Here is a 22,512-nt window from a genome sequence, read left to right on the forward strand (position 1 = left end):
CAAAGTGCGCCGAGGAGGCTCGCCTAAGCTCATAAGCATGGTCGCTCGCATAACTGGAGTTTCTCGCGAACATGACACGCCGCCTGTGGCGGTATAAGGGTGCCGCGCAGGTTCCCGCTCCAGCAAAATGGGAACGCGCCAAAACATGCCAGATCGTACGTGTCGCTGACATACGACACATCATTTCGCGCTCGAGTGGTTTCAGATAGCCAAGGGTTTAGCGGCTATCTCAAGGCACGCCGCAGATGGGGTTTGCCTCTGTTATCTCACCGAGTACTCCACTCTATTTATCGTTCGCGTGACGACGCATCTGGCGCCTGCACGAGCTTTCTTCCCTAGGTCGCCTCATAACTGTGCCGCCTTTCGTTGGAAGAAAAGAGCAAACACGAGCATGGTCCGACTTCGGAGTCCCGTTTCAAAAGCGTGAACGCCGACAGAGGCACTGGCAGGAAGGACAAAGCCGTAGCAACTGGCCCCAGCTCCAGTCCGCAGGTCTCAATCACAATGCTGACCAGCATTTTCAGGTATCCTTGCTCACTCCTTTAATTGCAGGTTACCCACCTTGCTTTAGTGCTTGCAACTTGCGAACTAAACCTGTATTCTGGTTGCGGCTCCTGGGCACAGATGAATGAAATTACGATGCACTTTAACGTGGCGAGCGTTGGCTGCGTTCGAAAACTATGCGCGCACAAAGTGCTTGGGGTTCGAACGGACCAATGGCATCTTTTACCATTACGGCCTACGACTGTAGGGAGTAACCATACCGCAGTATCAACAAAACGATTCTAAATCAGCATATGTCGAGCAGATTTCTTCTGTATGCTTCGTGATCTTATGTGCGTGGTTTCTCATAGTACCGGTGCAGCCACAATAATACGAAGAACGCTTCCGGTATTTGAAATTTTCTCATGTCTTGCGTAGAGAAGATACGAAGGCTATTCTGATCCGTACGCGAGCGCACTAGTGACATGTGCTTACGTATGTGCAAGGTAGTACTTCATAATATTCCTTGGTTGCGCGTGACAAAATATTTTATCGCAGAGGCGTGCTCTGCGTTGTTGTCACCAGGGCCAGCTGCACCTGAATTTAGATTATGCCAGCGCGTATTACTATTGTTTTTATCTGAAAGTAATAATTTGCTAGAAAATTAGTGAGTGTATTCTATCCGCATCGGTAACAATATTGACAATTGGTAACTCGTTGCATCGCAGGGATCACTTAAGAGCTTTACTTTGCGAGAAGTAGGAAAAGAAATATGTATCGACGCATGTGAAGATTGTTTTGTAGTTTATTGGAATGGCAGTAGTAAACAAGGATGACTAGGAAGCTACACCACCACTCATACTATAACCAAGGAAAGACAGCTGTGGATGCATGGTCACCTTATCCAGTAGAACATTGTTTATCCAGTAGAGCAGTGTTTTTTGTTGTTGTTTTTTCTCTCTCTGTCGTGGCTGTAGCTTCATCGCCAACCCTCCCATCGTCAACAGCGTAGCTCTATTTGTCGCAGAATGTTGTAACAATATAACCTCCCTCAAATAACAAAATGCGGGGCCCAGGTAGCGACACTACCACTTATTACGTGACAATGGACGGCAATGCCAAGAAAGTGCATAATTATTGTTAGAGATGTGCTCATAATTATTCCTCCCAGCCAACCATCTGGCCTGCGTTTATGGCTAAGTGAGCGTCCTCTTCCTGCCGCATTAGCCACATTGATTTGTAGAGTAAAAATAAACGATGGATTAATACGTGTTTAAGTTTAAGCGCACGTTTGTACAACCAGCATCATGCGGAATCAGCTTGTGAATACCGCTTGGGGAGACTACAAAAAGTACTGGTCGAAACAAACGGCGAAACGATCGAGTTATGCAGCAACCCACCTTGCTATTTTTTTTTTTTTTGTTTTTTTTTTGGCTCATCACGTTGCGATAGATCAGTGTTAAAGGCAGTTTACGATTTTCAAATATCAGTGGATGCACGCTTTACTAATTCAGTATTATTGAGCGCTCTTTCCCTTAATCACTTATAAACATGATGGACCCCAACAGAGTGAACACTGCTGCCACAGCGTTTTTATTTATTGCCCAAATCATTCTTTGGCGCATTTATCGCTAGTGTCTACCGCCTGCAGCGTAATACTTGTAAAGTAGAGCCGTTGATGGTCAGTTCGCCGCATCGTGGCATCCCGCAGCTGTTACGTTTTTTCATTGCTGTTGCAACGCTTGCAGCCAAACATGATGACAAAAACTACGGCAGCATTCGGCGTTAATTGTCGAGCCGAAAAATTTCTGTTTAAATGCTTTAAGGCCTGTGACTTTAATCCGTTGTTTCGTCTCTCATCTTAAGGTTAAATGCCTAAGGCAAGGCTGACAAGACATTCACACAGGGAGAGGCACAGCTTTGTCGCCATCATTTAGGGGTGTTGTGTTTCGCAGATTGCGTTAGATATTCTGTTCCACGAAAAAAACTGTCGATGTCACTAAGAATGCTGATTTGCTGATCAAAGCAAATTGGAATTCACCTACAAGTCACTGGCACATGTGGTCGCTCATGTGGTCTGAATTCACTCCAGAGGTTCGAGGGACTTGTGAAGAATTAGACTTATTATGCAATAAAGAAAATTGGTTGATTATTGAAATGTGGGGATCGAACTTTGGTCCCCTGCGTATGGAAGCGAGCGTCTGCACAACTGAGGCACATTTTTGTTTTCGCCTTTAGTGTTTGGGAATAGACCTAGAAATGAAAATCTCAAAAAATCACTGGGCTGCACAGCGCAATTCAACCGTACATCCACACGGCACCATTATCACAAATATAGTTAGTAACTATGGGAAGCACAACCCTGCATCGAGATAGGGCAGTCAGTCAGAAAGCTCTTCCAGAGCAACATACATTCCGCGCACTAAAGCGCACTCCTCTCGGAACACTGACTTCGATAATCGGGGTAATTCAACATTGAGGTCGATCGTATGGATCATACACGGATTTAGTAACCCTATCAACACGAAGATGTTCCATGTCACCGCGCAGTTTCGCTTATCAGGCAAAAATACAATATTGTACAGTTTGATTTAAAAGAACGTTTGCGGCAGCATGAATGCTCATAAAATGACAAACAAAGACTCGGCACAACCTCAGTCACCTGCCTTCTGAACAGGCTACATTGGTAAGGCTAAGGAAAAGCGCTCAGTAAGATATTTCAAGATGTCAGCAACTTCTTAAGAAATTTCCATTGAAACCTCTCAACAACCAGCCCCAGCCTAGCGGATGGATATAGGTGGGAGAAGGGAACACTTGGACGTCTAATAAGTAAAGCTAAAACAGCGCTTTGCCAATTTGAAAAAGAAAGAAAAAAATGGGAGAGGTTTAAGCAAGCCTTGAGCCTAGTGAAACGAGCGAAAGGTCTGCTAAGCCTGGTTTTGCATAATTTAGCAAGGTTCTAGGTGGTTTGACGGTTTGAATTAGGGGGACCTTCAAGGATTCGCCTTGAGAATAGAGGCGATAGCGCCTTTAACACCTCTTCATTCCATGTTTCTTTTACTCATATAATTTTGTATAAGTGGCTTTTTAGAAGGGGGGGGGGGGGGGGGAGGGGGAGGCAATGCGCAGTATTTGCCTCACTTTTCGGTGCACGCCTACACTTAATTAGGTTAAGGTCATTCGGTCCCATACAGGCGAAATCCGAAATTGCACCCCAAGTAGCAGAGATTATACGCTCGGAGAACGCGAAGCAGGTTGGCGCTTTACACAGCGCCAGCTGCGCGATACGAGAGGAGCGGATGAGTGACGTCTATTGATTGATTGATTGAAAACATCTTTATTTATTCAGTATTCTCAGAACATGTGGGTGGGCCGCCTAGTCCGGTAGTCCATTGGCTGCTGCTGCTGCGCTGGCCCTCCCCACCAGCCAGTGCTGACGGTCAGGATCATCGCTGAGCAGAATAGCCTCCCACTGCTCCTCCGAGGGGTTGGGAATGGGGTCAACTAAGGGATTAAATTGGCATGCCCACACCATATGGTAGAGGTTAGCTACCTCTCCACAGTGTGGGCACTGCGGAGAGTATAGTGTAGGGTACCACAGGTGTAATTTAGCTGGTGTTGGGTATGTGTTGGTTTGTAGTCTCCTAAGGATGTTCTCTTCTAACTTATTGAGGGATTTGTGTAGTGTTGGGTACTCCTTTCTGGCTGTTCTGTATGGCGCGAGATTGTCAGCATACACTGCTAAACCTATCAGGTCACGGCACCCTTTATGGTCATCAGGGGGAGACGCCCGGTATAGAAGAGCTCGGGCATGCCTGTGAGCGGCTTCGTTTCCTCCTGGTAGTTCCAGGTGACCGGGAAACCAGATGATTGATGCTTGGTTGGGTGGGTGCTTAGTTAGCAATGACAACCCTGACTTATGAATTAATCCGTAATTGAAGTTGCGACAGGCGTTTTGAGAATCAGTGAGCACAACGGCGTTGGGGTTAGATGCTACAGCTAATGCAATAGCTGCCTCCTCTGCGTGAGTGGGGTTAGATGTTTTCACCGAGGCGCAGTTCACCATCGACCCCGCAGGCGTTGAGACTACGATAGTCATGACTCCATTGTGTGGTCCTGCTGCGTCCACGTAAAGGGTGTTAGTCTGCTTGTTCCATTTCTTCTGCAGGGCTTCCCCTCTTGCTATCCTCCTCTCGATGTTATATGCGGGATGCATATTCCGCGGAATGGGGTACACGTTGATGCGTCTTCTCACATCGCGTGGGACCTCTTCCCTTTGGTCAATTGTATAGGGCTGATTAACATGGATCTTCTCGAGCAGTTCTCTGCCGGGTGTTGTAAGTGCGAGCCTATTGAGTTGTGAGAGCCATTGTGCTTCCCACATCTCTTCGAGGGTATTATGTACTCCTAGAGCCATGAGCTTGGCCGTTGGCGTGGAGTTCGGTAGCCCCAGGGCCGTCTTGTAGGCTTTCCTGATGAGTGTCTCCAACTTTTCAATTTCCGACCTGGAGAGGTTAAGGAATGCCGTCCCGTACATTATCCGCGAGATCACGAAAGCTTGCACCAAGCGGATGGTGTCTCTTTCCTTCATGGCATGGTGTTTATTTCGGATACGATGTATCATCCGGAGGATTTGGTCGGTGGATGTTGTAAGCTTCTTCATTGTGGTGGTGTTCTGTCGCCCCTGCGGGATATACTGCCCTAGGATCTTGATCTCCGTGGGTTTCTGTACTGGGTGGCTCTCTATATACACCGAGATGTTCTGTGCTAGGGGTGTCCTCGGGTTCTTCAGAATTAGCAACTCGGACTTTTCCGGCGCACACTGGAGGCCTCTCTCCCTGGCGTACCGGGCCACCGTGTCCGCTGCTGCTTGAAGACGCTCCTCGATCTCGGCGTCACTCCCCGAGTTGCACCAGACAGTGATATCATCCGCATACAATGTGTGTTTGATGCCGGGAATTTCGGAAAGAAGGCCTGGTAGATCTTTCATAGCTAAGTTGAACAAGAGGGGTGACAGTACCGCCCCTTGCGGAGTTCCCCTCGGGCCTAGAGTGATGAGATCTGATTTTATTCCACCGAAGTTTATAGTGGCTTGCCTGGCTGATAAGAAGTTTTTGATATAGTTGTAGGTTCTTGCGCCACAGTTGGTATCGGCGAGGCTTTGCAGGATATTTTTATGTAGAACGTTATCGAACGCTCCTTTCAAATCAAGTGCCAGGATGGCCCTTGTCTGTGACTTGGGAGGTGTCTCAAGGAGGTCTTTGTACAAGTACAACAGGGCGTCCTGTGTTGATCGGTGTGGGCGAAAGCCGAATTGAGTGTTAGGTAGGAGGTTGTTATCTTCTAAGTATCTACTCAGTCTCGTGTTGATGACCCTCTCTATGAGTTTCCCCAAACACGAGGTCAGCGATATCGGTCTTAGATTATCCAGTTTAAGGGGTTTGTTCGGCTTCGGAATGAACCGAACCTCGGCTGTCTTCCAGGATATTGGTAACGTTCCTGTAGCCCAATGCTGCTCGTTGAAGCATTCCACCAGCGAGGTGATGGTGTCATCGCTGAGGTTAAATAAGAGCTTCGCTGTTATCTGATCTGGACCTGGAGCTGCATTTTTTCTCATGGCCGCGATTTCTGCTTTTATTTCTTCTTTCGTGAGTGGGATGTCCAGCTCGGGATTCGGCAGCCCAGAATACTCCGGCTGTTCCACGACTTGGTCAGTGCACAGATACCTGGTCTTGAGCTTTTCCATCAACTCTGTGTCCGTACCCGGGGTGGCGTGTACGATCTTCGTGAGCCTGTCTTTAGTGGCCGACTTGCTGCTGCTGGGGTCGATTAGGACACGTAGGAGCTTCCAAGTCTTTGACACCCCTAGCTTCCCCTGAATACCATCACAGAGCGAATTCCAGTTCTGTCTGGCTAAGGATATGGCATAGGATTCTGCCTTTTTGTTTATCTCCTCTATTTTTTTCTTGAGTTTGCAGTTAAGCCGCTGTCTGCGCCATCTTTTTGTCAATGAGTGCCTCGCTTCCCATAAATGTAGAAGGTGCGTATCGACCGCTGGGCAGTCCTCTGTCGTGCAGACCTCTTTTGTAAAGGCTTTCAAAGTGTGCACCTCATCTTTAACCCATTCCTCTAGGTCGGTAATAGGGTTTGCAGGAGATGTCTGGGCCTTTCTCCACCTGTCCCAGTTCGTAACTCTTGCGATACCTATTTTGCGCTTGCACGCATTTGTGCTTATCTCCAGAGAGAGTATGAAGTGATCGCTTCCCAGGTGCTGTTCGGTATTCTTCCAAATGGCGCTTTGTATGTTTTGGTGAACGTCAGGTCAGGACACGTATCTCTACTGACACTGTTTCCCAGCCTCGTAGGGTAAGTGGGATCGGTGAGGGTCGATAACCCTTCTTGCGTCACTACTTCTTCCAGTTTTCTGCCTTTTGGTGTCGCTGCCGGGTAGCCCCATGAAGGGTGTGGTGCGTTGAAGTCGCCCCCAATCACGCAGGGGGAATGGCCCACTGAGGTCAGAAATTTCTTTATGAGGGAACCCAATTTTGCGTGCCTGTCTTTAGGAGGGCTGTATACATTCAATACGTGCGTGCTTGCCGCTCCTCTTTGGAGAGGAAGAATAGTTATATAGCAGTGCGCAATATCCGGCTCGAAAGGGTCGTGCAATATGGCAGTGTATAATTTGTGCACTAACGTGGCAGTTAACTGGTCGTGCTGGTAAGTGACATAGTCTTGGAGTTTAATAGGCATTAGGTGGGGTTCTTGAATTAGGATAGCTGCCGGTGGGTCAGACTCCTGAGATATAAGTAGATTTAGAGCAGCCTGCTTTCTCCTGTATCCCCGGCAGTTCCACTGCCATTTCTTTACTCTAGGTTTGGCTGGCATGTTGAATCCGTATCGGATGGCTCGTCCACTTGCATTGTACGAGCGAATTTCGACTTATGTCTTTTATACGCATGTTCCTTTCGAAGTGCAGAAATTGCCGTCTCCGTGTATCGTCGGTTGTTTGCAATCTGCTCTCGAATTTCTTGGAATTGGGCGTTCACGTAAATTGGAAAAGCTTGAAACTCCTCCTTGAAGGACCTCAGTTCTTGGATAATTTGTTGATAGACCTCGCCTAAGGCGGGCTGGGAGCTAGGTACTACCTGCTGTTTTTGGTTTTGAGGAGTCGGCTGAGTTACCGGGGTTATTGCGCTAGTAGTAGCTCGATTAAGCTCTTGGTTTTGGATTGTTAAAGCACTGACTTGTTTTTTCAGACTTTCTATCTCTTTTTTGAGTGCTGCCAACTCCGTGTTATTCTGAGGGGAGGACGAGGGGAGGGGAGGCCACTCTGCAAAGCTCACCTTCGAATCTGAAAGCTGACCCGAGGACGTCTTCTTCGGCGCCCCGGTGGTCTTGATGAGGTTCTCTTTCCCTTGTTCTTTACCCGCCTCCACGTGACTAGCGTTCTGGATGGAGCCTGTTGCCCGGCGTCTTGAGCTGGAACGGCCGCGGGAGGCGGAACGAGAGCGGGAGACTGATGACGACGCTCCTCTGTGTCGCTGTGCAGGCTGCTTCTTCTGCCTTGGCCTGCTCCTATCTTCTTCATCTTCAAGTTTCGTTGTTGATGCCGCGTTTGATGACGCGGCACTAGCGTTCTTGTTCAGCGGTCTCTGGAATTTCTCCTTGCAGTCTCTTGCATAAGTCTTGTGCGGGCCCTTGCACAGCGCGCAAACGGGTGTGCACTCGTGCGTCTCATCTGGACTCTGCGTTCCACAGGTTTGGCAAGCAGCCCCCTTGGGTTTCGGGCAGACATCTGCTCGGTGACCTGGCGTTCCACAGTTGATACAAGCCGCCCTTGTTTTCCGGTAGATGTAGCAGCGGCGCTCTGACCACCCGTAGTTGACCGTGAAGGGAACCTTCTGCCCGGCGAAGACGATGACTGCCGACGTAGTCTTGCCCAGTCGGCGCGCTCCCAGGATGGAATGGCTGGGTGAGGACACGTCTTGGAAGATAGAGTCATCACTCACTTCAGGCTTGATATTATGTATGACACCCCTGCAGACATCATCTGGCAAGGCAACATAAGCGGTGACCGTTATACTCTTGCCGTCGAGGTGCAGACAATTAAGCTTGGCGAGGCGGAACGCGTCTTCCTCACAGTGAGTGTACACCATTATAATGTTCTGCTGGCTAACAACGCGCAGCGTTGGCTTTTCTTGTAGAGGGGTGTTGAGGGCAGCTTGGATCCCTAATTCGAGATCGTAGGAGCGTGGAGCCACAGATTGCAGATCCACCGTGGTTTTAGGTCGGATGATGACTTTGTATGGAAAATTCCTGAGACTCGGTAGACGCGGAGGTCTCGGTGCAGGAGGCTCTCGGTGTTCTTTGTTCCCCTGCTCTTTCTTGGGAGGCGTGGATTTAGCTTGCGCCGCTCTGTCGTTGTTGCGCCGGGACCATATGTTCCAGCCATGGCTGTTGTCTTCCTTCGGGAGATCCTGCGGGGGCATCAGCTGCTGCTGGGATGTTGGTACAAGAGTGAAGTCCATCTCCGTCGGGTCGTAGCCTCTTAGAGAATTCATCGTGGTCGTGGTAGTCATCAATGAAGCGGGAGCACTCACTGGCGAGCGTCGTTAGACCCGCGTTGCGCGAACGCTATGCCGCGCATCCGCGGGCGCACCGGCGTCTCCGCGGCGGTAAGGCACCCCAACCCCTTGGCCGTTAGGGTTAGCGCTCTTCACGGGGTAGCGAGAAGTCAGACAGCCGAAAATGTGGCACTCACAGGCTCACTGGTGGTATCAGGCGATGTCAGGTGTTGAAGGCAACCCGTGGATGCTAAATATATGGTGATCCAGTATTCTAATCCGCCGCAATCGAAGATTGTCAGCGGAGCCCATGAATCGCACGTCCGCTCCCAGTGGTGAGTTAACGTGGAAAAGGACGTGCGGTGAAGGAGTCTCAAGTAAGGGTTTCACGACGAAAGATAGATCCCCGAACTCTATCGTGTACATTTTATTGGGATTTATCAACGCATTCTCAAATGTTTGTTTTTCTTTTGCATTGATTATTTTGCAACACTTAACTCAAAAGAAAATCTTGTTAAAATGTACTCACTACAAACGTGTGAGACGGATGCGTGTAAGTTCAAGCGAACGTTACGTCAAATTAAAACAACGAAAACATTATAGAGTTGGTGTTGCCAAGTTCAAGGAATAAAAACTGCCATTTGAGAGCGTGTGTTTTGATTGCTTTCTAACAGCCCTACAACGACGACAAGAAAGAAAGAACGACTGGATGGACAGCTCTGACTTTAATAATAAGGACTATGTTCAAAAAGAGGCTCTATTATTTCACATATATCAGTTACGAAAAGAAGTCGACAGAAAAAGCCACAAGAAGCGTGACCAGCTCTCGACCCCAAATACACATCGACGAGCGCGGTCTTTAAGAGCTTATGCCTACCCGGCGGGGGTGTGTAGAGTATTTCTATATTCATGAATATATTATAATATTTTTATCAAGTGTATTCAAGATTGTACTTGCTTGAAATATCCGATCATTATCATAAAAAAGTAAATAAAACCGATAATAGAAAAAAAAAAACAGGCAAAGTGAGTGAGGTACAGCTGTGTGGCCCATAATATCCACTATGGAGTACGAATTATGTAGGTGTTGTACAACTATGGACTTCAGCGTACAAACTCACTGCACTGCAGAGACGTGGGCAACCTCATGAGGTTTCGACCTCATGAGGTCGACCTCATCTTCAAAAAGGCCTCAACCTCGCGGAGTGAGGTGAGGTTGAGGTGAGGTCGGCGACAGCTCGCAATTTTTTTAGTGTGGTCACGGATTTGGACCTCAACCTGACGCGTTAGTTTGAGGTTGAGTGAGGTCGTAATTGTGTGAGGTCGAAATCATGACGTCCGGGCTTTTTGCTGTTGCCGCGGCTTACTCCGAAGAGCGCCCCTTCTGACGCGGAGTTCGAGCGTACCGCCGAGGTGTTCCCGCGGAGACTCTTGGTGTTCGGCTACTCGAAGGGGCTTCGCCGCGGAAAGCCCTGAATTGTGCGCAGCATGCCCCGGCGCCCCGACCGCGGCCGTACTCGTGGACTATGGCGCACGCGCGCGGTCCTCCTCGAAAGGCCGTTCGGAAGACCGGATACCGGAGCCCCTTCAAAGCTTTCAGCATTCCACCGTAGTGTCCAAAGCTCGAGTACGCTCAACTCTGGCCTTCTTGGAAAGAGTTATTTTTTTTTTTTTTTTACGGAACGAACGCGGTGCCTTTGTCGGATGCCGCAAACAAACAAGCAAACAAAACAGCGAATAAAATTGTATTTACGCTGACGGCGCGGTGCAGTACTGTTTGTCGTGTGCATGACCGTTTCCAGGTGCTGACGCCATGGCTGCTGTCTTGCATTCGATGAAGGATCCGGCTGTACATTACACGGAAACTTAACAGAATCTGCTGCAGCGAATTTGTTAGAGAACGTCATACTGACAGATAAAAAAAAAAAAGGAAAACACGAACACACCAGGAAAACCGGCACAAGACCGTCCGTTCGAATTGTAAGCTAACTTTCTATATTCCGGTCCTGTAAATTTATATTCTTATATTCTCCAGAACAACCTCTTTTTGGCCTTCTGCTCCTTCTTCCTTCTCATAGATTCGCAAGGGGCCCCGGACAACTGCAACGCCGAATCATTGCAGCATGGGATGAACGTACTAGCGTTCCTTACAAAGCCAATTTAGCGGTAAAATATGCAAGATGGAAGAGACAGAGAATACAGTAAAACCCAATGAAAAAAATGAAACAGTTTTTGCTCCGCTAAGGCCCTTTGTTCATCGCTCGAATTCGAGTGAACCCAAAAAATGCAGGAGGACGGATGAGAGTAAGGGATTCTAACATCATAATATCAAATCTGTCTTGAAATCTCTTAATTAGGCGAAAAAAAAAAAGAAAGAAATGTGTCTTGTACATGTTTTTTACGGGCTAAAAGGTATTGAGATGGTTTTTTGGCTCGACATTTTGGTATAGACGAACGAATTGGGGTGGCAAACTGAGCGTGTCCCCCTTTGTGCTGCCATCTATTCGAGATGGACAAATCAATGGGATGAAAATTTTTGTTGTCAGACGTCGGAGCAACATATTCAGACATGCGTATTTTTTTTTAAAATCAATTGAGATATACGTGAATAAAACCTATTACATGGCTAGCACTGAGGAATGCAGAGGTACTAAGACGATGTCTCAATTTCTCTTCAAGACCATGACAGTAATTGAATCACAGTAATGAAATTACTGTAATTTAATTACTTTTTTCGGTAATTTGTAGCGTAAGGAATTAATTTTTTGGTAGTAATTTCACAGCAAAAGTAATTAATTCCTTTCGAAATTACTTTTATTAAAGTGCGCTACTACTCCTTCAAAATACAACAAAGTAGAGTGCCGCGAAAGCAGGACCGACGTGCGACAAGCCGAAGCCAGCGTAACGGTCCAGCCAGAGGAGACAATTGAGCAGAACAGTGCGTCTGAGACTTCGTGCGTAGCAGGGTGACTCAGTGCGGCTATCCCATGGGCAACCATTTTCCAAGCAGCAGGATACAAGGCGTCAAGGGAATGCCGAAGGGAAGATGGTGCTAGAAGGCCGGAGTTTAAAACTAGTTGGGAGCGCGGCGCCAGTGGCACTCCCTGTTGCGTCGGCTAGGGCACAGTGGTGCCTGGTTACGCTCGTCACCACGGGGCGAGGGAGGGCTGGAGGGGGGGGGGGGGGGGGGGGAGATAGGCGGCAGGGTCTATGGCGTGACCGACCGTGGCTTGAACATTACTGAGCACAAGGTGCCGAAGTCGATTCTTAGGACTTCTGAAGCAAAAAATAACCCAGCTTCTTCGGGGCCCTTCAAGTGGCGGAGACAGCTCCGGGCCAGCACGACGCTGAGTTCGCAACTTATTTTACGATTGTTGGATCATGAGTCTGCTTTTGTTGTTTTGTTGCGGTTGTATTATTTTTGCAATGGCAAGTGCTGTTGGAAAAAGGGAAGGAATAGCTTTCCGGGACGGAATTTGGCAGCATGACGAAAGAATGTGTGTGTTTCGCGTCTGAATCGAGAACAAGTAGTTGTTTTGTTTTCTAGCTTTACTTAGTTTTTGCACGAATGAAAACTAGAAATTAAATTAAGAGTAACTGAATTACTGAGTAGAAGTAATTGTAATGTAATTTCATTACTTTTTAGGAGCAGTAATGAGCAATGTAATTTAATCATTTTTCTGCAATTTTCAACAAAGTATTTAGTAATGTAATTTATTTCCTTTTCAAAAGTAATTTTGCCATATATGGTCTCTTCTGCTTGTAATGTGCGACATTTGTTAGTACTTTCGTCAGTAGGGTATTTCTTTTTATATGTCTTCTTGTATGTCATCAGTTACGTTCGCGCGCTGGACAACCGAGGAAATACTTCTCCCCTCGCAGTTGGCTCTTTCTTTGGCATCTTTCCAGATGCTCATAGCACAACACTTTTTTCCACTTACCGGCACGGACATTGAGTGTTTCTCGCTTTTTTTTTTTTTTTTTTTTTTTTTTTGCAAGTATTGCAAAGCGTGATGCAGTCTCAGAAAGTAGAGTTCACACACATACGCATCTGCCATTGGTGTGTATTGCTGACAGTTCGGCATTCACCGCATGAGCAAAACCAGATGCCTAGAGACGGACAGCGAAGGGAGGAGCGCGTGCACAACAGGGAGCGCGGTCCCTTCGGGCTGCGTGCTTGCCTGCTTTCTGTTGTTCTTGTCTTTATTGTACGTTTATGTGCGGTAACTACACGACCCTAACGAGGAAACGGCTTCTCTGGATGCACGTGCGGTGCATGAGGGGAAGCAGCTTCGGAGACACCACTGTGCAATTCGTATAGTTAAGTCTTTAAAGGAAAACAAGTGAATACCACAAAGAAGCTCGTCTCAGACTTGTTGGTGAAATAGTATCCAGTATTCGGTTCGGACGTAAAAGTATTTAAATCGTTTTGTTTTTGTTTTGGACGCGGGTAGGAGTTGGACATTTTGCTGTGGTGAAATTTGTCAGGCAAGTCGATGTTCGAGGGAGCAAAGTGGTTCACATTTAAGCCTCTTTCCTAGCTGTTCCGACCCCTGTATGCTTTTAATAAAGGCGTGGTGTTCGAAGACGTAATTTCGCCAATTATTGCAATACGTCACGGGATCATAGAGTTATCGACAAACACATAGGACACTGAAGTCATCTTCACCACCGCTTGAAAGGCAGCCGCGTATAAGGGGGAAGGGATTGGTGGTTGGGACCTCAGAATATTCAACAACATTCCTCTTCAAAATTTTCTAAAGATATTCCAATCTTTCCCTAATTTATTGTATTCAGTCGCAAGATAATGTACAGTTAATTAAAAAAATGCTTGGCAATCATGATTTTTTTTTAATTAAGAAAAAGAGCATATCCTCATTGTCGTCATCAGCACTAGGGCCAACAGCATATGTCTTTTCAGTATATAGAAGTGGCTTGTTTTATTTCTAATACGAATCTTATTCACGTAGGTGGGATGGGATAAACTCTTTGTATTGAATTATGGGCCTATGCATAGTAATGTGGTACCCATGTAGCCTTAGAATGAAACCGACCAAAAAAAGGATAGGCGAGGAGGGGCAAAAGATTGCCATTTTAGTGCTAAGTTGGACATGTAATCTCTGGAGTTTTTCTGCTTTTATCCGGGATATTATTTATTGTATCAAATTAAGATGTAAATACAGTGCATGATGGATAAGAGGGCGCAGACAGAACGTGGACACAGAGAAGAATACAAGACAAGCGCCGTTGTATTCTTCTCTGTGTCCACGTTCCGTCTGCGCCCTGTTATTCATCATGAGCAGCTTTCAACTAGCCCAATTTTCCATTCTGCTTAAATGCAGTCTTCATACGACAAATTTCTGGCTTGCCTGATATCCCAGGATTATCGAGAAATGTAGATTTGCTTTAAGTTGTGGTTTAATTTAATTATTCCTTTTTTTTTTTTTTTTTTGAGGTCGAACTCCGGATCTCAACCTCACGTTTTGAGTTTGAGGTGAGGTTGAGTGAGGTCGCCAATGGTCACCTGAAAAGTGAGGTGAGGTCACCTGGGGGACCTCAACCTCAATTGCTGAGGTTAAGGTTATATGAGATCGCCAAATATTTTTTTTGAGTTCGAGGTGAGGTCGAAGTTTTTGAAGTCAAATGCCCACCTTTGCTTGAGTGCAATTTATTACATTCGTTTTCAGATTACGTAGTACGCGCACTTCCAACTGCATTCCAGCTACATTCGGTTGAAAGCGAGCGATGCCCTTTCCTGCTTTCTTTCGTATCGTTATTTTTGTTGGGCTGTTCAAAAGTAATCTGTCCTTGAGGCCGCTTCACATGAAAGCGATTGAGCGCATTGAGCGAACTCAGCGGCGAGCGACAGAGACAGAGCGAAGATTTTCCAACGCGTTGGAACTGCATCGTTGTCGCAGCTCGAGCCGCCGCGACAGCTGAGAACATGTTTTGACGTCGCCGTAGCAGAAATCGCTATAGCGTTTTCGCTTGCTCGTGAAACAGGCTTTATGTCTGTGCCGCGAAGAAACTGCCGTCCCTGACCTTCGTGGGCACTTGCTGATTTCAAAATTTTAACTAGCAATATTTTTTTTTCTCTCTAATCTTGAGGACTAGGGCAAAACAGACTTGCGCTAGTCCTCATGATGAACGTCAACCAGCTCGCCCAATACAGTGTGCTGTTAAAAATTTTCTCTTTGTCACTGTGCGTGTTATTCTAAAATCGTCGCATAGGTATTAATATTTTTTAAGTTTAAATAATCGGCCAATAACGTATATTGCCTTTAATATAAAAAACTACGGGGTCGCCTTTAAACCAGACGAAACCTGTGGGAGCGCTGACGCTATTGCTACGTCAGGAACCCTCCGTGCTGTGTCCTTAGGGGGTCACTGACCTCTCTGACGTCTTTCTTCTCTCGAACAATCAAAGTATTTCGTCTGGGGCGACTGTGGGCTGCAGGTAGGACGAGAATAACTATAACGCTATCGCATTATTAAAAAAACCCAGCTTACTATTTCAAGCTGGATTTTAATTAGAAAAGTTAGGAAAAGTTGAATTGGCAAAGTATCAGAGCCAGACCGATGATTTAGGGATTTCTATGCAGATCTTGCTACTTACAACTTTATTTTTCCAGCACCCCCCCCCCCCCCCCCCCCCCCCCCCCCCCCCCGCCTCCTTATAAAATAAAAACCAGCAAGCATACGTGTTGAGGCGAATGTGAATTCTTGACGTGTGCAACTGCCCATTATGGCATGCACCAAACTTCACGAAGCAGTAGCCACAGACACCTTACAGTGTGATGTTTGTCTTTTAGTGGATTTTGTGCCGATTAGAGAAATTTCGTTTTCTACAGCAAAACCAATCCGGAAGTTTCTCTATTTTCTGTCTGGCGGAACGCTTCACAACATTTGCTGGAAATCCTTGTTTGGCTTGGTTATCAGTGGTTAACGTCCTAAAGCGACTCAGGCTATGAGAGATGCCGCAGTGGAGGGTTCCGGAAATTTCGACCACCTGGGGTTCTTTAACGTGCACTGACATTGCACAGCACAGGGGCGCCTTGCTTTTCGCCTCCATCGAAAAACGGGAAATCTTGGGCATCCTTGATGATAAAATGGGGGCTGAGAACGTCTATTCCTATTGCTGGTTAACTCCGGCACGCAAAGTGCACATTTTCTTATGGAGCGAAGTCGCCGCTTTCTTTAAAAGCCTGTTGCACCTAGCAGTGATTCTTTTATTTCAGGTGAATTTCGCACCGTCCATGTCGCAAATGAGCTACGTGGTGTACAGCCAACGCAGTAAACAATATTCGCGAAACAGTGTGTGAGGTAGCACGTGGCCAGGTGTTTTTGCACTGACACATTTCGCCACCAGTCGTAGGGTCAATCTTTTTTTTTTTTTTTTTCAAAATTTTAAGCGAAATGTTCTCCTTACATGCAGAAATTATTTCCGCGATCCTTTGCGTTTTTACCTCATAAATCGAGGCATTTCGATGTTGAAGTTTTATGATACTTTGTCTAAATGTTTGTTCATTCATGCAGAGCATTATTCTCCATATTCTGCTCAGCAAAAGTAATAAACTGCCTTGCTTCAGGTCTGAATATAAAATTTAGTCTGACAACTCGCGGTGGCCCAGTGGTTTGGGCGCTTGACTGCTGAATCGAAGGACGCCAGATTAAATTCCTGCCGGGACAGCGGAATTTTGATGAAGCCAACAAGCAAGGTGCTCGTCTACTGTGCGATGTCAGTGCATGTTGAAGAACCCCAGCTGGTCGAAATTTCTGGAGACCCTGATAGCCTGAGTTCCTATGGGACGTTAAGCCCCATAAGCTAAACTATTTAAGCTGACATATGCGTACTTTCGATAAAAAGAACTAATGTCGAGTGGCAAGGCTTACAATATTGAAAAAAAAAAAAAGGAACATGATAATTGTGTTTCAGCACGTGACATTAATCATTTATAATTTTTTTTCTACGACACATCTGTTTGATTTTCTTAATCTGATAATTTTGTTCATGCAGACGTGCCAATTCATTTCTCTCTTTCGAAAAGACGAGCTGATTCAGTTGATTCGTAAGCTAATTACCCTACCGTCCCGGTTCGATCAGAACTCACTATTTGAATCCAAACTGCCCGTTTAAACACTCTCTTCGGTTTCGCAGAGCAAGGAAGTTTCCCTAGATATCCTATGCGGATACGTAATTAGGAAGCTTTTAGCAGAGGTTAATAATTTAGGAATGTGACGTTGCTTTGTTTTTTTTTTATTTTCTGCACCGCATTGCGCACCATGCGGTAATAGCCACTGCTTGCCACAGCGTTGACATGTAACCAAAATGGGAAGAAAACGCTTAGTGCACCCATCGCGATAGGGCTTGTCAACACTGCGAGTAACACCGCACGACCATCGACCTGGCTGCTATCAACCGGTCACGCCACGGAGACGACGTCATCGGCCCTGTAACAATCTGAAGGCAGCGCACTGGCAGCGCACTGTTTGACAAGGGAAAGCCCGTCCGAGCGTAGCGTGCAAATCGTTATCTCTCGAGGGGCGTCCGAGCAATCACGAGTGCGTACGCGTGCCCTTCCAGATTGGGGAGCTCTGCTCTCGTGCACACCGCCCTCGCGCCCTTAAATCTTATCGTGACTGTTGTCACGGAAGCCTTTGCAACCCGCGCAACGCGGACTCCGGGGAAATGTGCCGCAAAAAGCGGCGTAGGAGAAGTAAACAGACTCGAGAACGGAGGTCACTGCTGTCTGTTTTGGGTTGCGCCCGACTGCATCGGTTGCCGCATTGTTTCCTTGCTAGCGGCCTGCAGCAATGAGCCAGTATTCGCCGCTTCCCAGCGCCTTCTGCTCACATCACCTGGTCAACAAGTGTTATATTATGCGCCGACTACTCAGCAGTGTTGTTCGGTACCAAGTTTCGAAGGTCCGCGGTTTCTCGGCGTCGCGAGTAGCAAGCAGGAGCGCCGCTTTCAGCTAACTGACCAACTCCGCAATCGCACGGAACTTTCATAGATCATTCGAAAGAAGGCATTTAGGCATAGAGCTAAATCCGAAAGGAACTGCGGTGCCTCTGAGCGACAGGGCATATTTATCAAATAGTCAGAACTCCTAGCTTATGAAGTGATCTTTCTATGTTTCTTTGTTTTGATTTTTTATGCGGGAAGCCTTTCTTTTCATCCGTCTTTTTTTTTTTTTTTTTTTCAAGGAAGCGCTTACAGTAAGTTCCAGCGTATCATTTTTGTCGTTTTCTCTGCTACTCACGAAGCTCATGTTTGCAAGTTAAATATCAAGGGAATAACAGTAAGCTTATAGTTGTCCAATTAGTAAAAATAAGCAATTTTGTTTCTAAACATGCGGAACATTTTTTCAGCGCCACGAGTTGTTTAACCTTTCTAGGCACATAGAAATCTGCCCTCTGAAGATTAACTGACCTTGGACGACCGCGTTCATCACCAAGCTCCTTAGAAAAAGAAAGGTTTGCTATATCGTTTGGCAAGCCCGTTACGAGATGGTGTACTGATGAATTGAGAGCTTCAGTTCTTTAGTACAGCATCTGTCACAGACCTTTCATATTAAAGGACCAAGTTTTGAAACGTTTCTCGGGTATCAATATGACAAAGGCATCAGGTGTGCTAATGCTGGTTACTTCATTGTAAAGACGCACTAATGTACGCGTTTCCTTTTAGCGATATATGGGTGCTTCTAAACCTAATTAGCGCTTCCCTGTGTCTCATTTTGCCCAGGCAGAGCTTGCCTGCGCCTACCCGTAAAATAAAAAAATAAAAAGTAAGCAAGAGGTTTCATTCTTCTAGTTTGCATTTCAGAGTCAGGTATATGCCACGATGATAGTATAAATGGAGATTCACAATGCCTCTCTTCATCCGGGTTTGCAAATATGCACTGAGGAGTCTTAAACGGCAAACGAAGCTGATAGCTACGTTAGTAGTCTATGGCTCGACACTGCACCTCGGCAGGTGAAAGCCGGACTCAAATGTTAACGAAATGAGATAATAGTTGGCAGACATTTGAGCCCTGATCGCTTCTCGCTCACCCTGAAGATTTCTGTATTTGACAGCAGGGAAATATTCATAGAAAGTTTCGTCTTTTTTCGCAGTCACGCATGAAATGCCTGAGAATAGGAGGAGACGTTCATCACTTCTCCGCTGGCAACTATACCAGGAAACTGAGCCGGAACGCAGTGTTACACTACATTTGCTCCAAAGCTCTAGCATGCCGTTAACTTTTGCTAGCAACTGCACATATGCATATAGGTTCTTACGCGCATTTTCGTTTTATAACTACTCGGCAGGCGCTGTCGGGAAGTTGAAGGCCGAAAGGTATACCAAACTGCTTTCGGGAGGCTCAAGAAATTAGAATCCTATAGCAGAGAAAGGCGGGTTCACTGCGGTGTAGCGCAGGTGGAGGTGCTCCCCATACGGGTACACAAACATGTTTTGTCATTCTTCGCGAACCCCTCACCTCGTTCGTCCATGTTTTCGCACGTACGCCGGGGTGACTGCCCGAAGGGGCGTTCCTCGTTCTCTCTTCTCAAGAGGAATTTCATCGTACGATGACGGCACCGCGCCGCTGACGATGTGATTCACTCTCTGCTGATAAACTGCGACGCCTTATCTGCGCTTTAAAAGCCTGCGCCTGTCAGGGGAACCCAGTGACACTGTTGAGGCGAGAATGTGCGAAGGCATCGGCTTGACTGCCGCGATTCCGCGGAGAGAAAAAAAGACGTCCAGAAAAAAAGCACCAAGCAGGTGAGCTCCTGTCTCGACGTTACCTCCAGTTCCGTACTGTTCTGGAGTCGCACAACGCTGTTTATTTTTTTTTCTCCTTTGTCCTAATAAGACCATTGGAAGATGAACGCAGTGTAGCTCGATACTCCTGTAGGCTCAAGTGCACCTTGCATAAATTGGGTCGCCGAGGGCGGCAACCAGAACACATCTCAATAAACCATTATACCTTGTGCGATTTCTACGATGTTGCAAGCCTGACTCGTATTTGGCAATCCTTCGCACTACTCTTATGTGATGACTACCTTCACAGGGAGACAGCAAGTAGCTGTGACTCTATGTTGACCGCAACTACTTGTTCGAGCAGAGGTGCTCAAATTGCCTGCAGTGATATTTTGTTTCTTTTTATTTTTAATTACCTTGTACTACGCGTCAAGATTCTCAGCAAATGGACGATCGCAAACCAAGGTGGGCCTGCTGTTTTATTGTTATGTTCCGTCTCCCCAGCAGGAAAAAACACTAAATCGCACTGCAGTCTGCGTATGCAAATCTATTAAACGCAATTAGCCTAGTATGCTACAAATTTGAAGTTTATTTGTCCAACTGCAGTGGCCGCTTTGTACATTAGTCGTCCTTCAAAATTGTGGGGCATTCAAAGCCACTCGTGCTTCACTTCCTGCAGTGGCCAACAAATATCACACGTACGTTGGCGAGATTCTAGGTTTTCGGACTCGCTCCCGTACAAAGTCGGTTTCTCCTGTTGAGCGCGAACTTGTATATGCCTGCTCAAGTCGCGCCTCTTTGCGTTCCTGCTTTCTGCGCATCGATTTAAGTACGTTGACATTATTCGCTTCCCTGCGGTCGGCTGTCTATTCGAAAGCTTCTATCTCCCAAAATGGCGGCATTTAAAAGCCTTCGCGGTCCTTGTAGTTCCTTGGTGGTTTTTATGGTGAGCATTGGGTTTCTGGAAAAGCGGTTTCAGCTCAAAACTTTATTCGATAATTGTCCCTGTCCAAACCTAAGCAACAGCTCCCTGTAATTATTTTTTCATTTCATGTCATCTGTCACTTTATTTTTTTTTTTTCAAGTGCTGTGCAGCTGCTTGACATGGACAGACAATAACTGATGCTGCACCTTGAAAACACAGCGCACGAAAGAGGGAGAAAGAGTGACACCACAGATATGCGTGCCTAATATTTTTGATTTCTCATTCTGTGCATATCATTGCTTCTTGAGCTAAAAGTGAAAGTAGAAGGAAAGCACATGTCGCTTGGTCAATTCGAACCGAAAAACTCGGAGTTCTGAATACGTTGTTCTGCCGACTGAGCTATACTGTGACGGATACTTAATCTCCAAATTTATTGTGTATTTGTGTGGTATGAAACCTATCCTTAAGATTGTTATCTATTGTAACTTTTCTAGATACTATCCTACTTTCTGGTTAATTATCCTTCAACAATAAAAAGATCAAGGTAATAACTTTTTATCAGCGCCACAAAATGAAAACAAGCTGATGCTTCCACCTATGGTTTTATTGGTTTCTCTGCACTGTCAGTTTCCTTCGTATATGCAGCTAAGTGTGTTAACTAGCAGGCTAGCTGATTATTACCGAATTGTTACCGTTTTATATCCAGCAGTTAAGCGCATTTCTACAGTTATATAGCTTACCACTGGTTAATGTTCCCAAACTTTTAACGTTCTGCGGCGCCACCCTTCGACCGAACTAATCGACTTCGCGCGTGCCCATTCTTCATGGCGTGGCCTAACGCGTTCCTCTCTCATGCACGCTGCTGTTCGACGAGCCCCGCCCAAAAGACGGCTCTCTTGCTAAGGGCTTCCTTGTTGATGACAATATATTCGTGCCCATGTTTAGATTTTCTAAAATGTGCCTCTTTTCACCGCCGCAGCGCAAAGAATTTGGACCCTAACAGGAGTTCAATCCAGCCAGTGCTGCCATCTGAGAGCGCGTAAACATACGTGCACAGGCGTAGTGGCGTACACTCGCCGACATCGATTGCACAGAACCATTTTACAGGATTGTCCATAAGATACTGTTTTTAAAATGCTAACTATTACTACTTTGCAAACCAGCACGGACCGTCAACAGGAATTACTTGACAAATGGGACGCGTTTTGTTAATACTGAACATTCGTTATCCTACCCAATTACTGTCAGTGAAAGAGCAACAAAAGTCAGCATTCTAGGTTCCTTACTTTTCTTCATAAACAATTCTTGCTTACCCACTTCACTACTGTATATTAAAAATGCATTTTTGGTTTTCTGTGCATTATACAACGATATATGCCTCTTTCGGGATTGCTGCATTACCAAATGCCATAATTAATGTTGACGATCATAGTTCGTATAGCTTTGCGGGGTAGAAATCATTTGAAATTTTAATTTGCCCTGCTGACACTGCTTTGTGCATTTGTTAAGAGGGGTCTCCCAGACAGTTCCACTTTGGGACCTCCTTATAAACTGTCATCTCTTTGTATTTATTTGTGTAAAAAAGGTAATCTTCGAAAATTGTTCAACCAATGCCACTATTGCACCGAAGAAAGCCGTTTCTCAACTAAATATAAATCATCCTAAAAGATACTGCAGGTCTTATGTGAGACACCCTGCAAGCACAGCACGGAAGAATGAGTAAATTATGACATCTGTGACCACCATTCATTGGTATCAACTGAAACGAAACATTCGTAGTGGTTTAGCTCTGG

The 22,512-nt window shown here is 46.2% G+C and overlaps 1 protein-coding gene across 2 annotated transcripts in view; it reads left to right on the forward strand.

Annotated features, from left to right (window-relative positions):
* The first annotated feature begins 359 nt into the window (after window positions 1-359).
* The window catches only part of LOC146204163 ((Lyso)-N-acylphosphatidylethanolamine lipase-like), a 42,254-nt gene continuing 20,101 nt past the window's right edge, over window positions 360-22,512 (forward strand). The window contains exon 1 of one of the 2 annotated variants that reach the window (XM_084589103.1): window positions 360-524. In XM_084589103.1, the coding sequence (XP_084445229.1) occupies window positions 505-524 (20 nt within the window). In that variant the 5' untranslated portion in view covers window positions 360-504. Of the gene's footprint in view, window positions 525-19,738; window positions 19,816-22,512 lie in introns of those variants that run through there. The other variant, XM_084589102.1, reaches the window with a different exon arrangement.

Source organism: Amblyomma maculatum, chromosome 1, assembly GCF_055883805.1.
Source record: "Amblyomma maculatum isolate TAMU_Amacu chromosome 1, ASM5588380v1, whole genome shotgun sequence".
Classification (NCBI taxonomy): Eukaryota; Metazoa; Arthropoda; class Arachnida; order Ixodida; family Ixodidae; genus Amblyomma; species Amblyomma maculatum.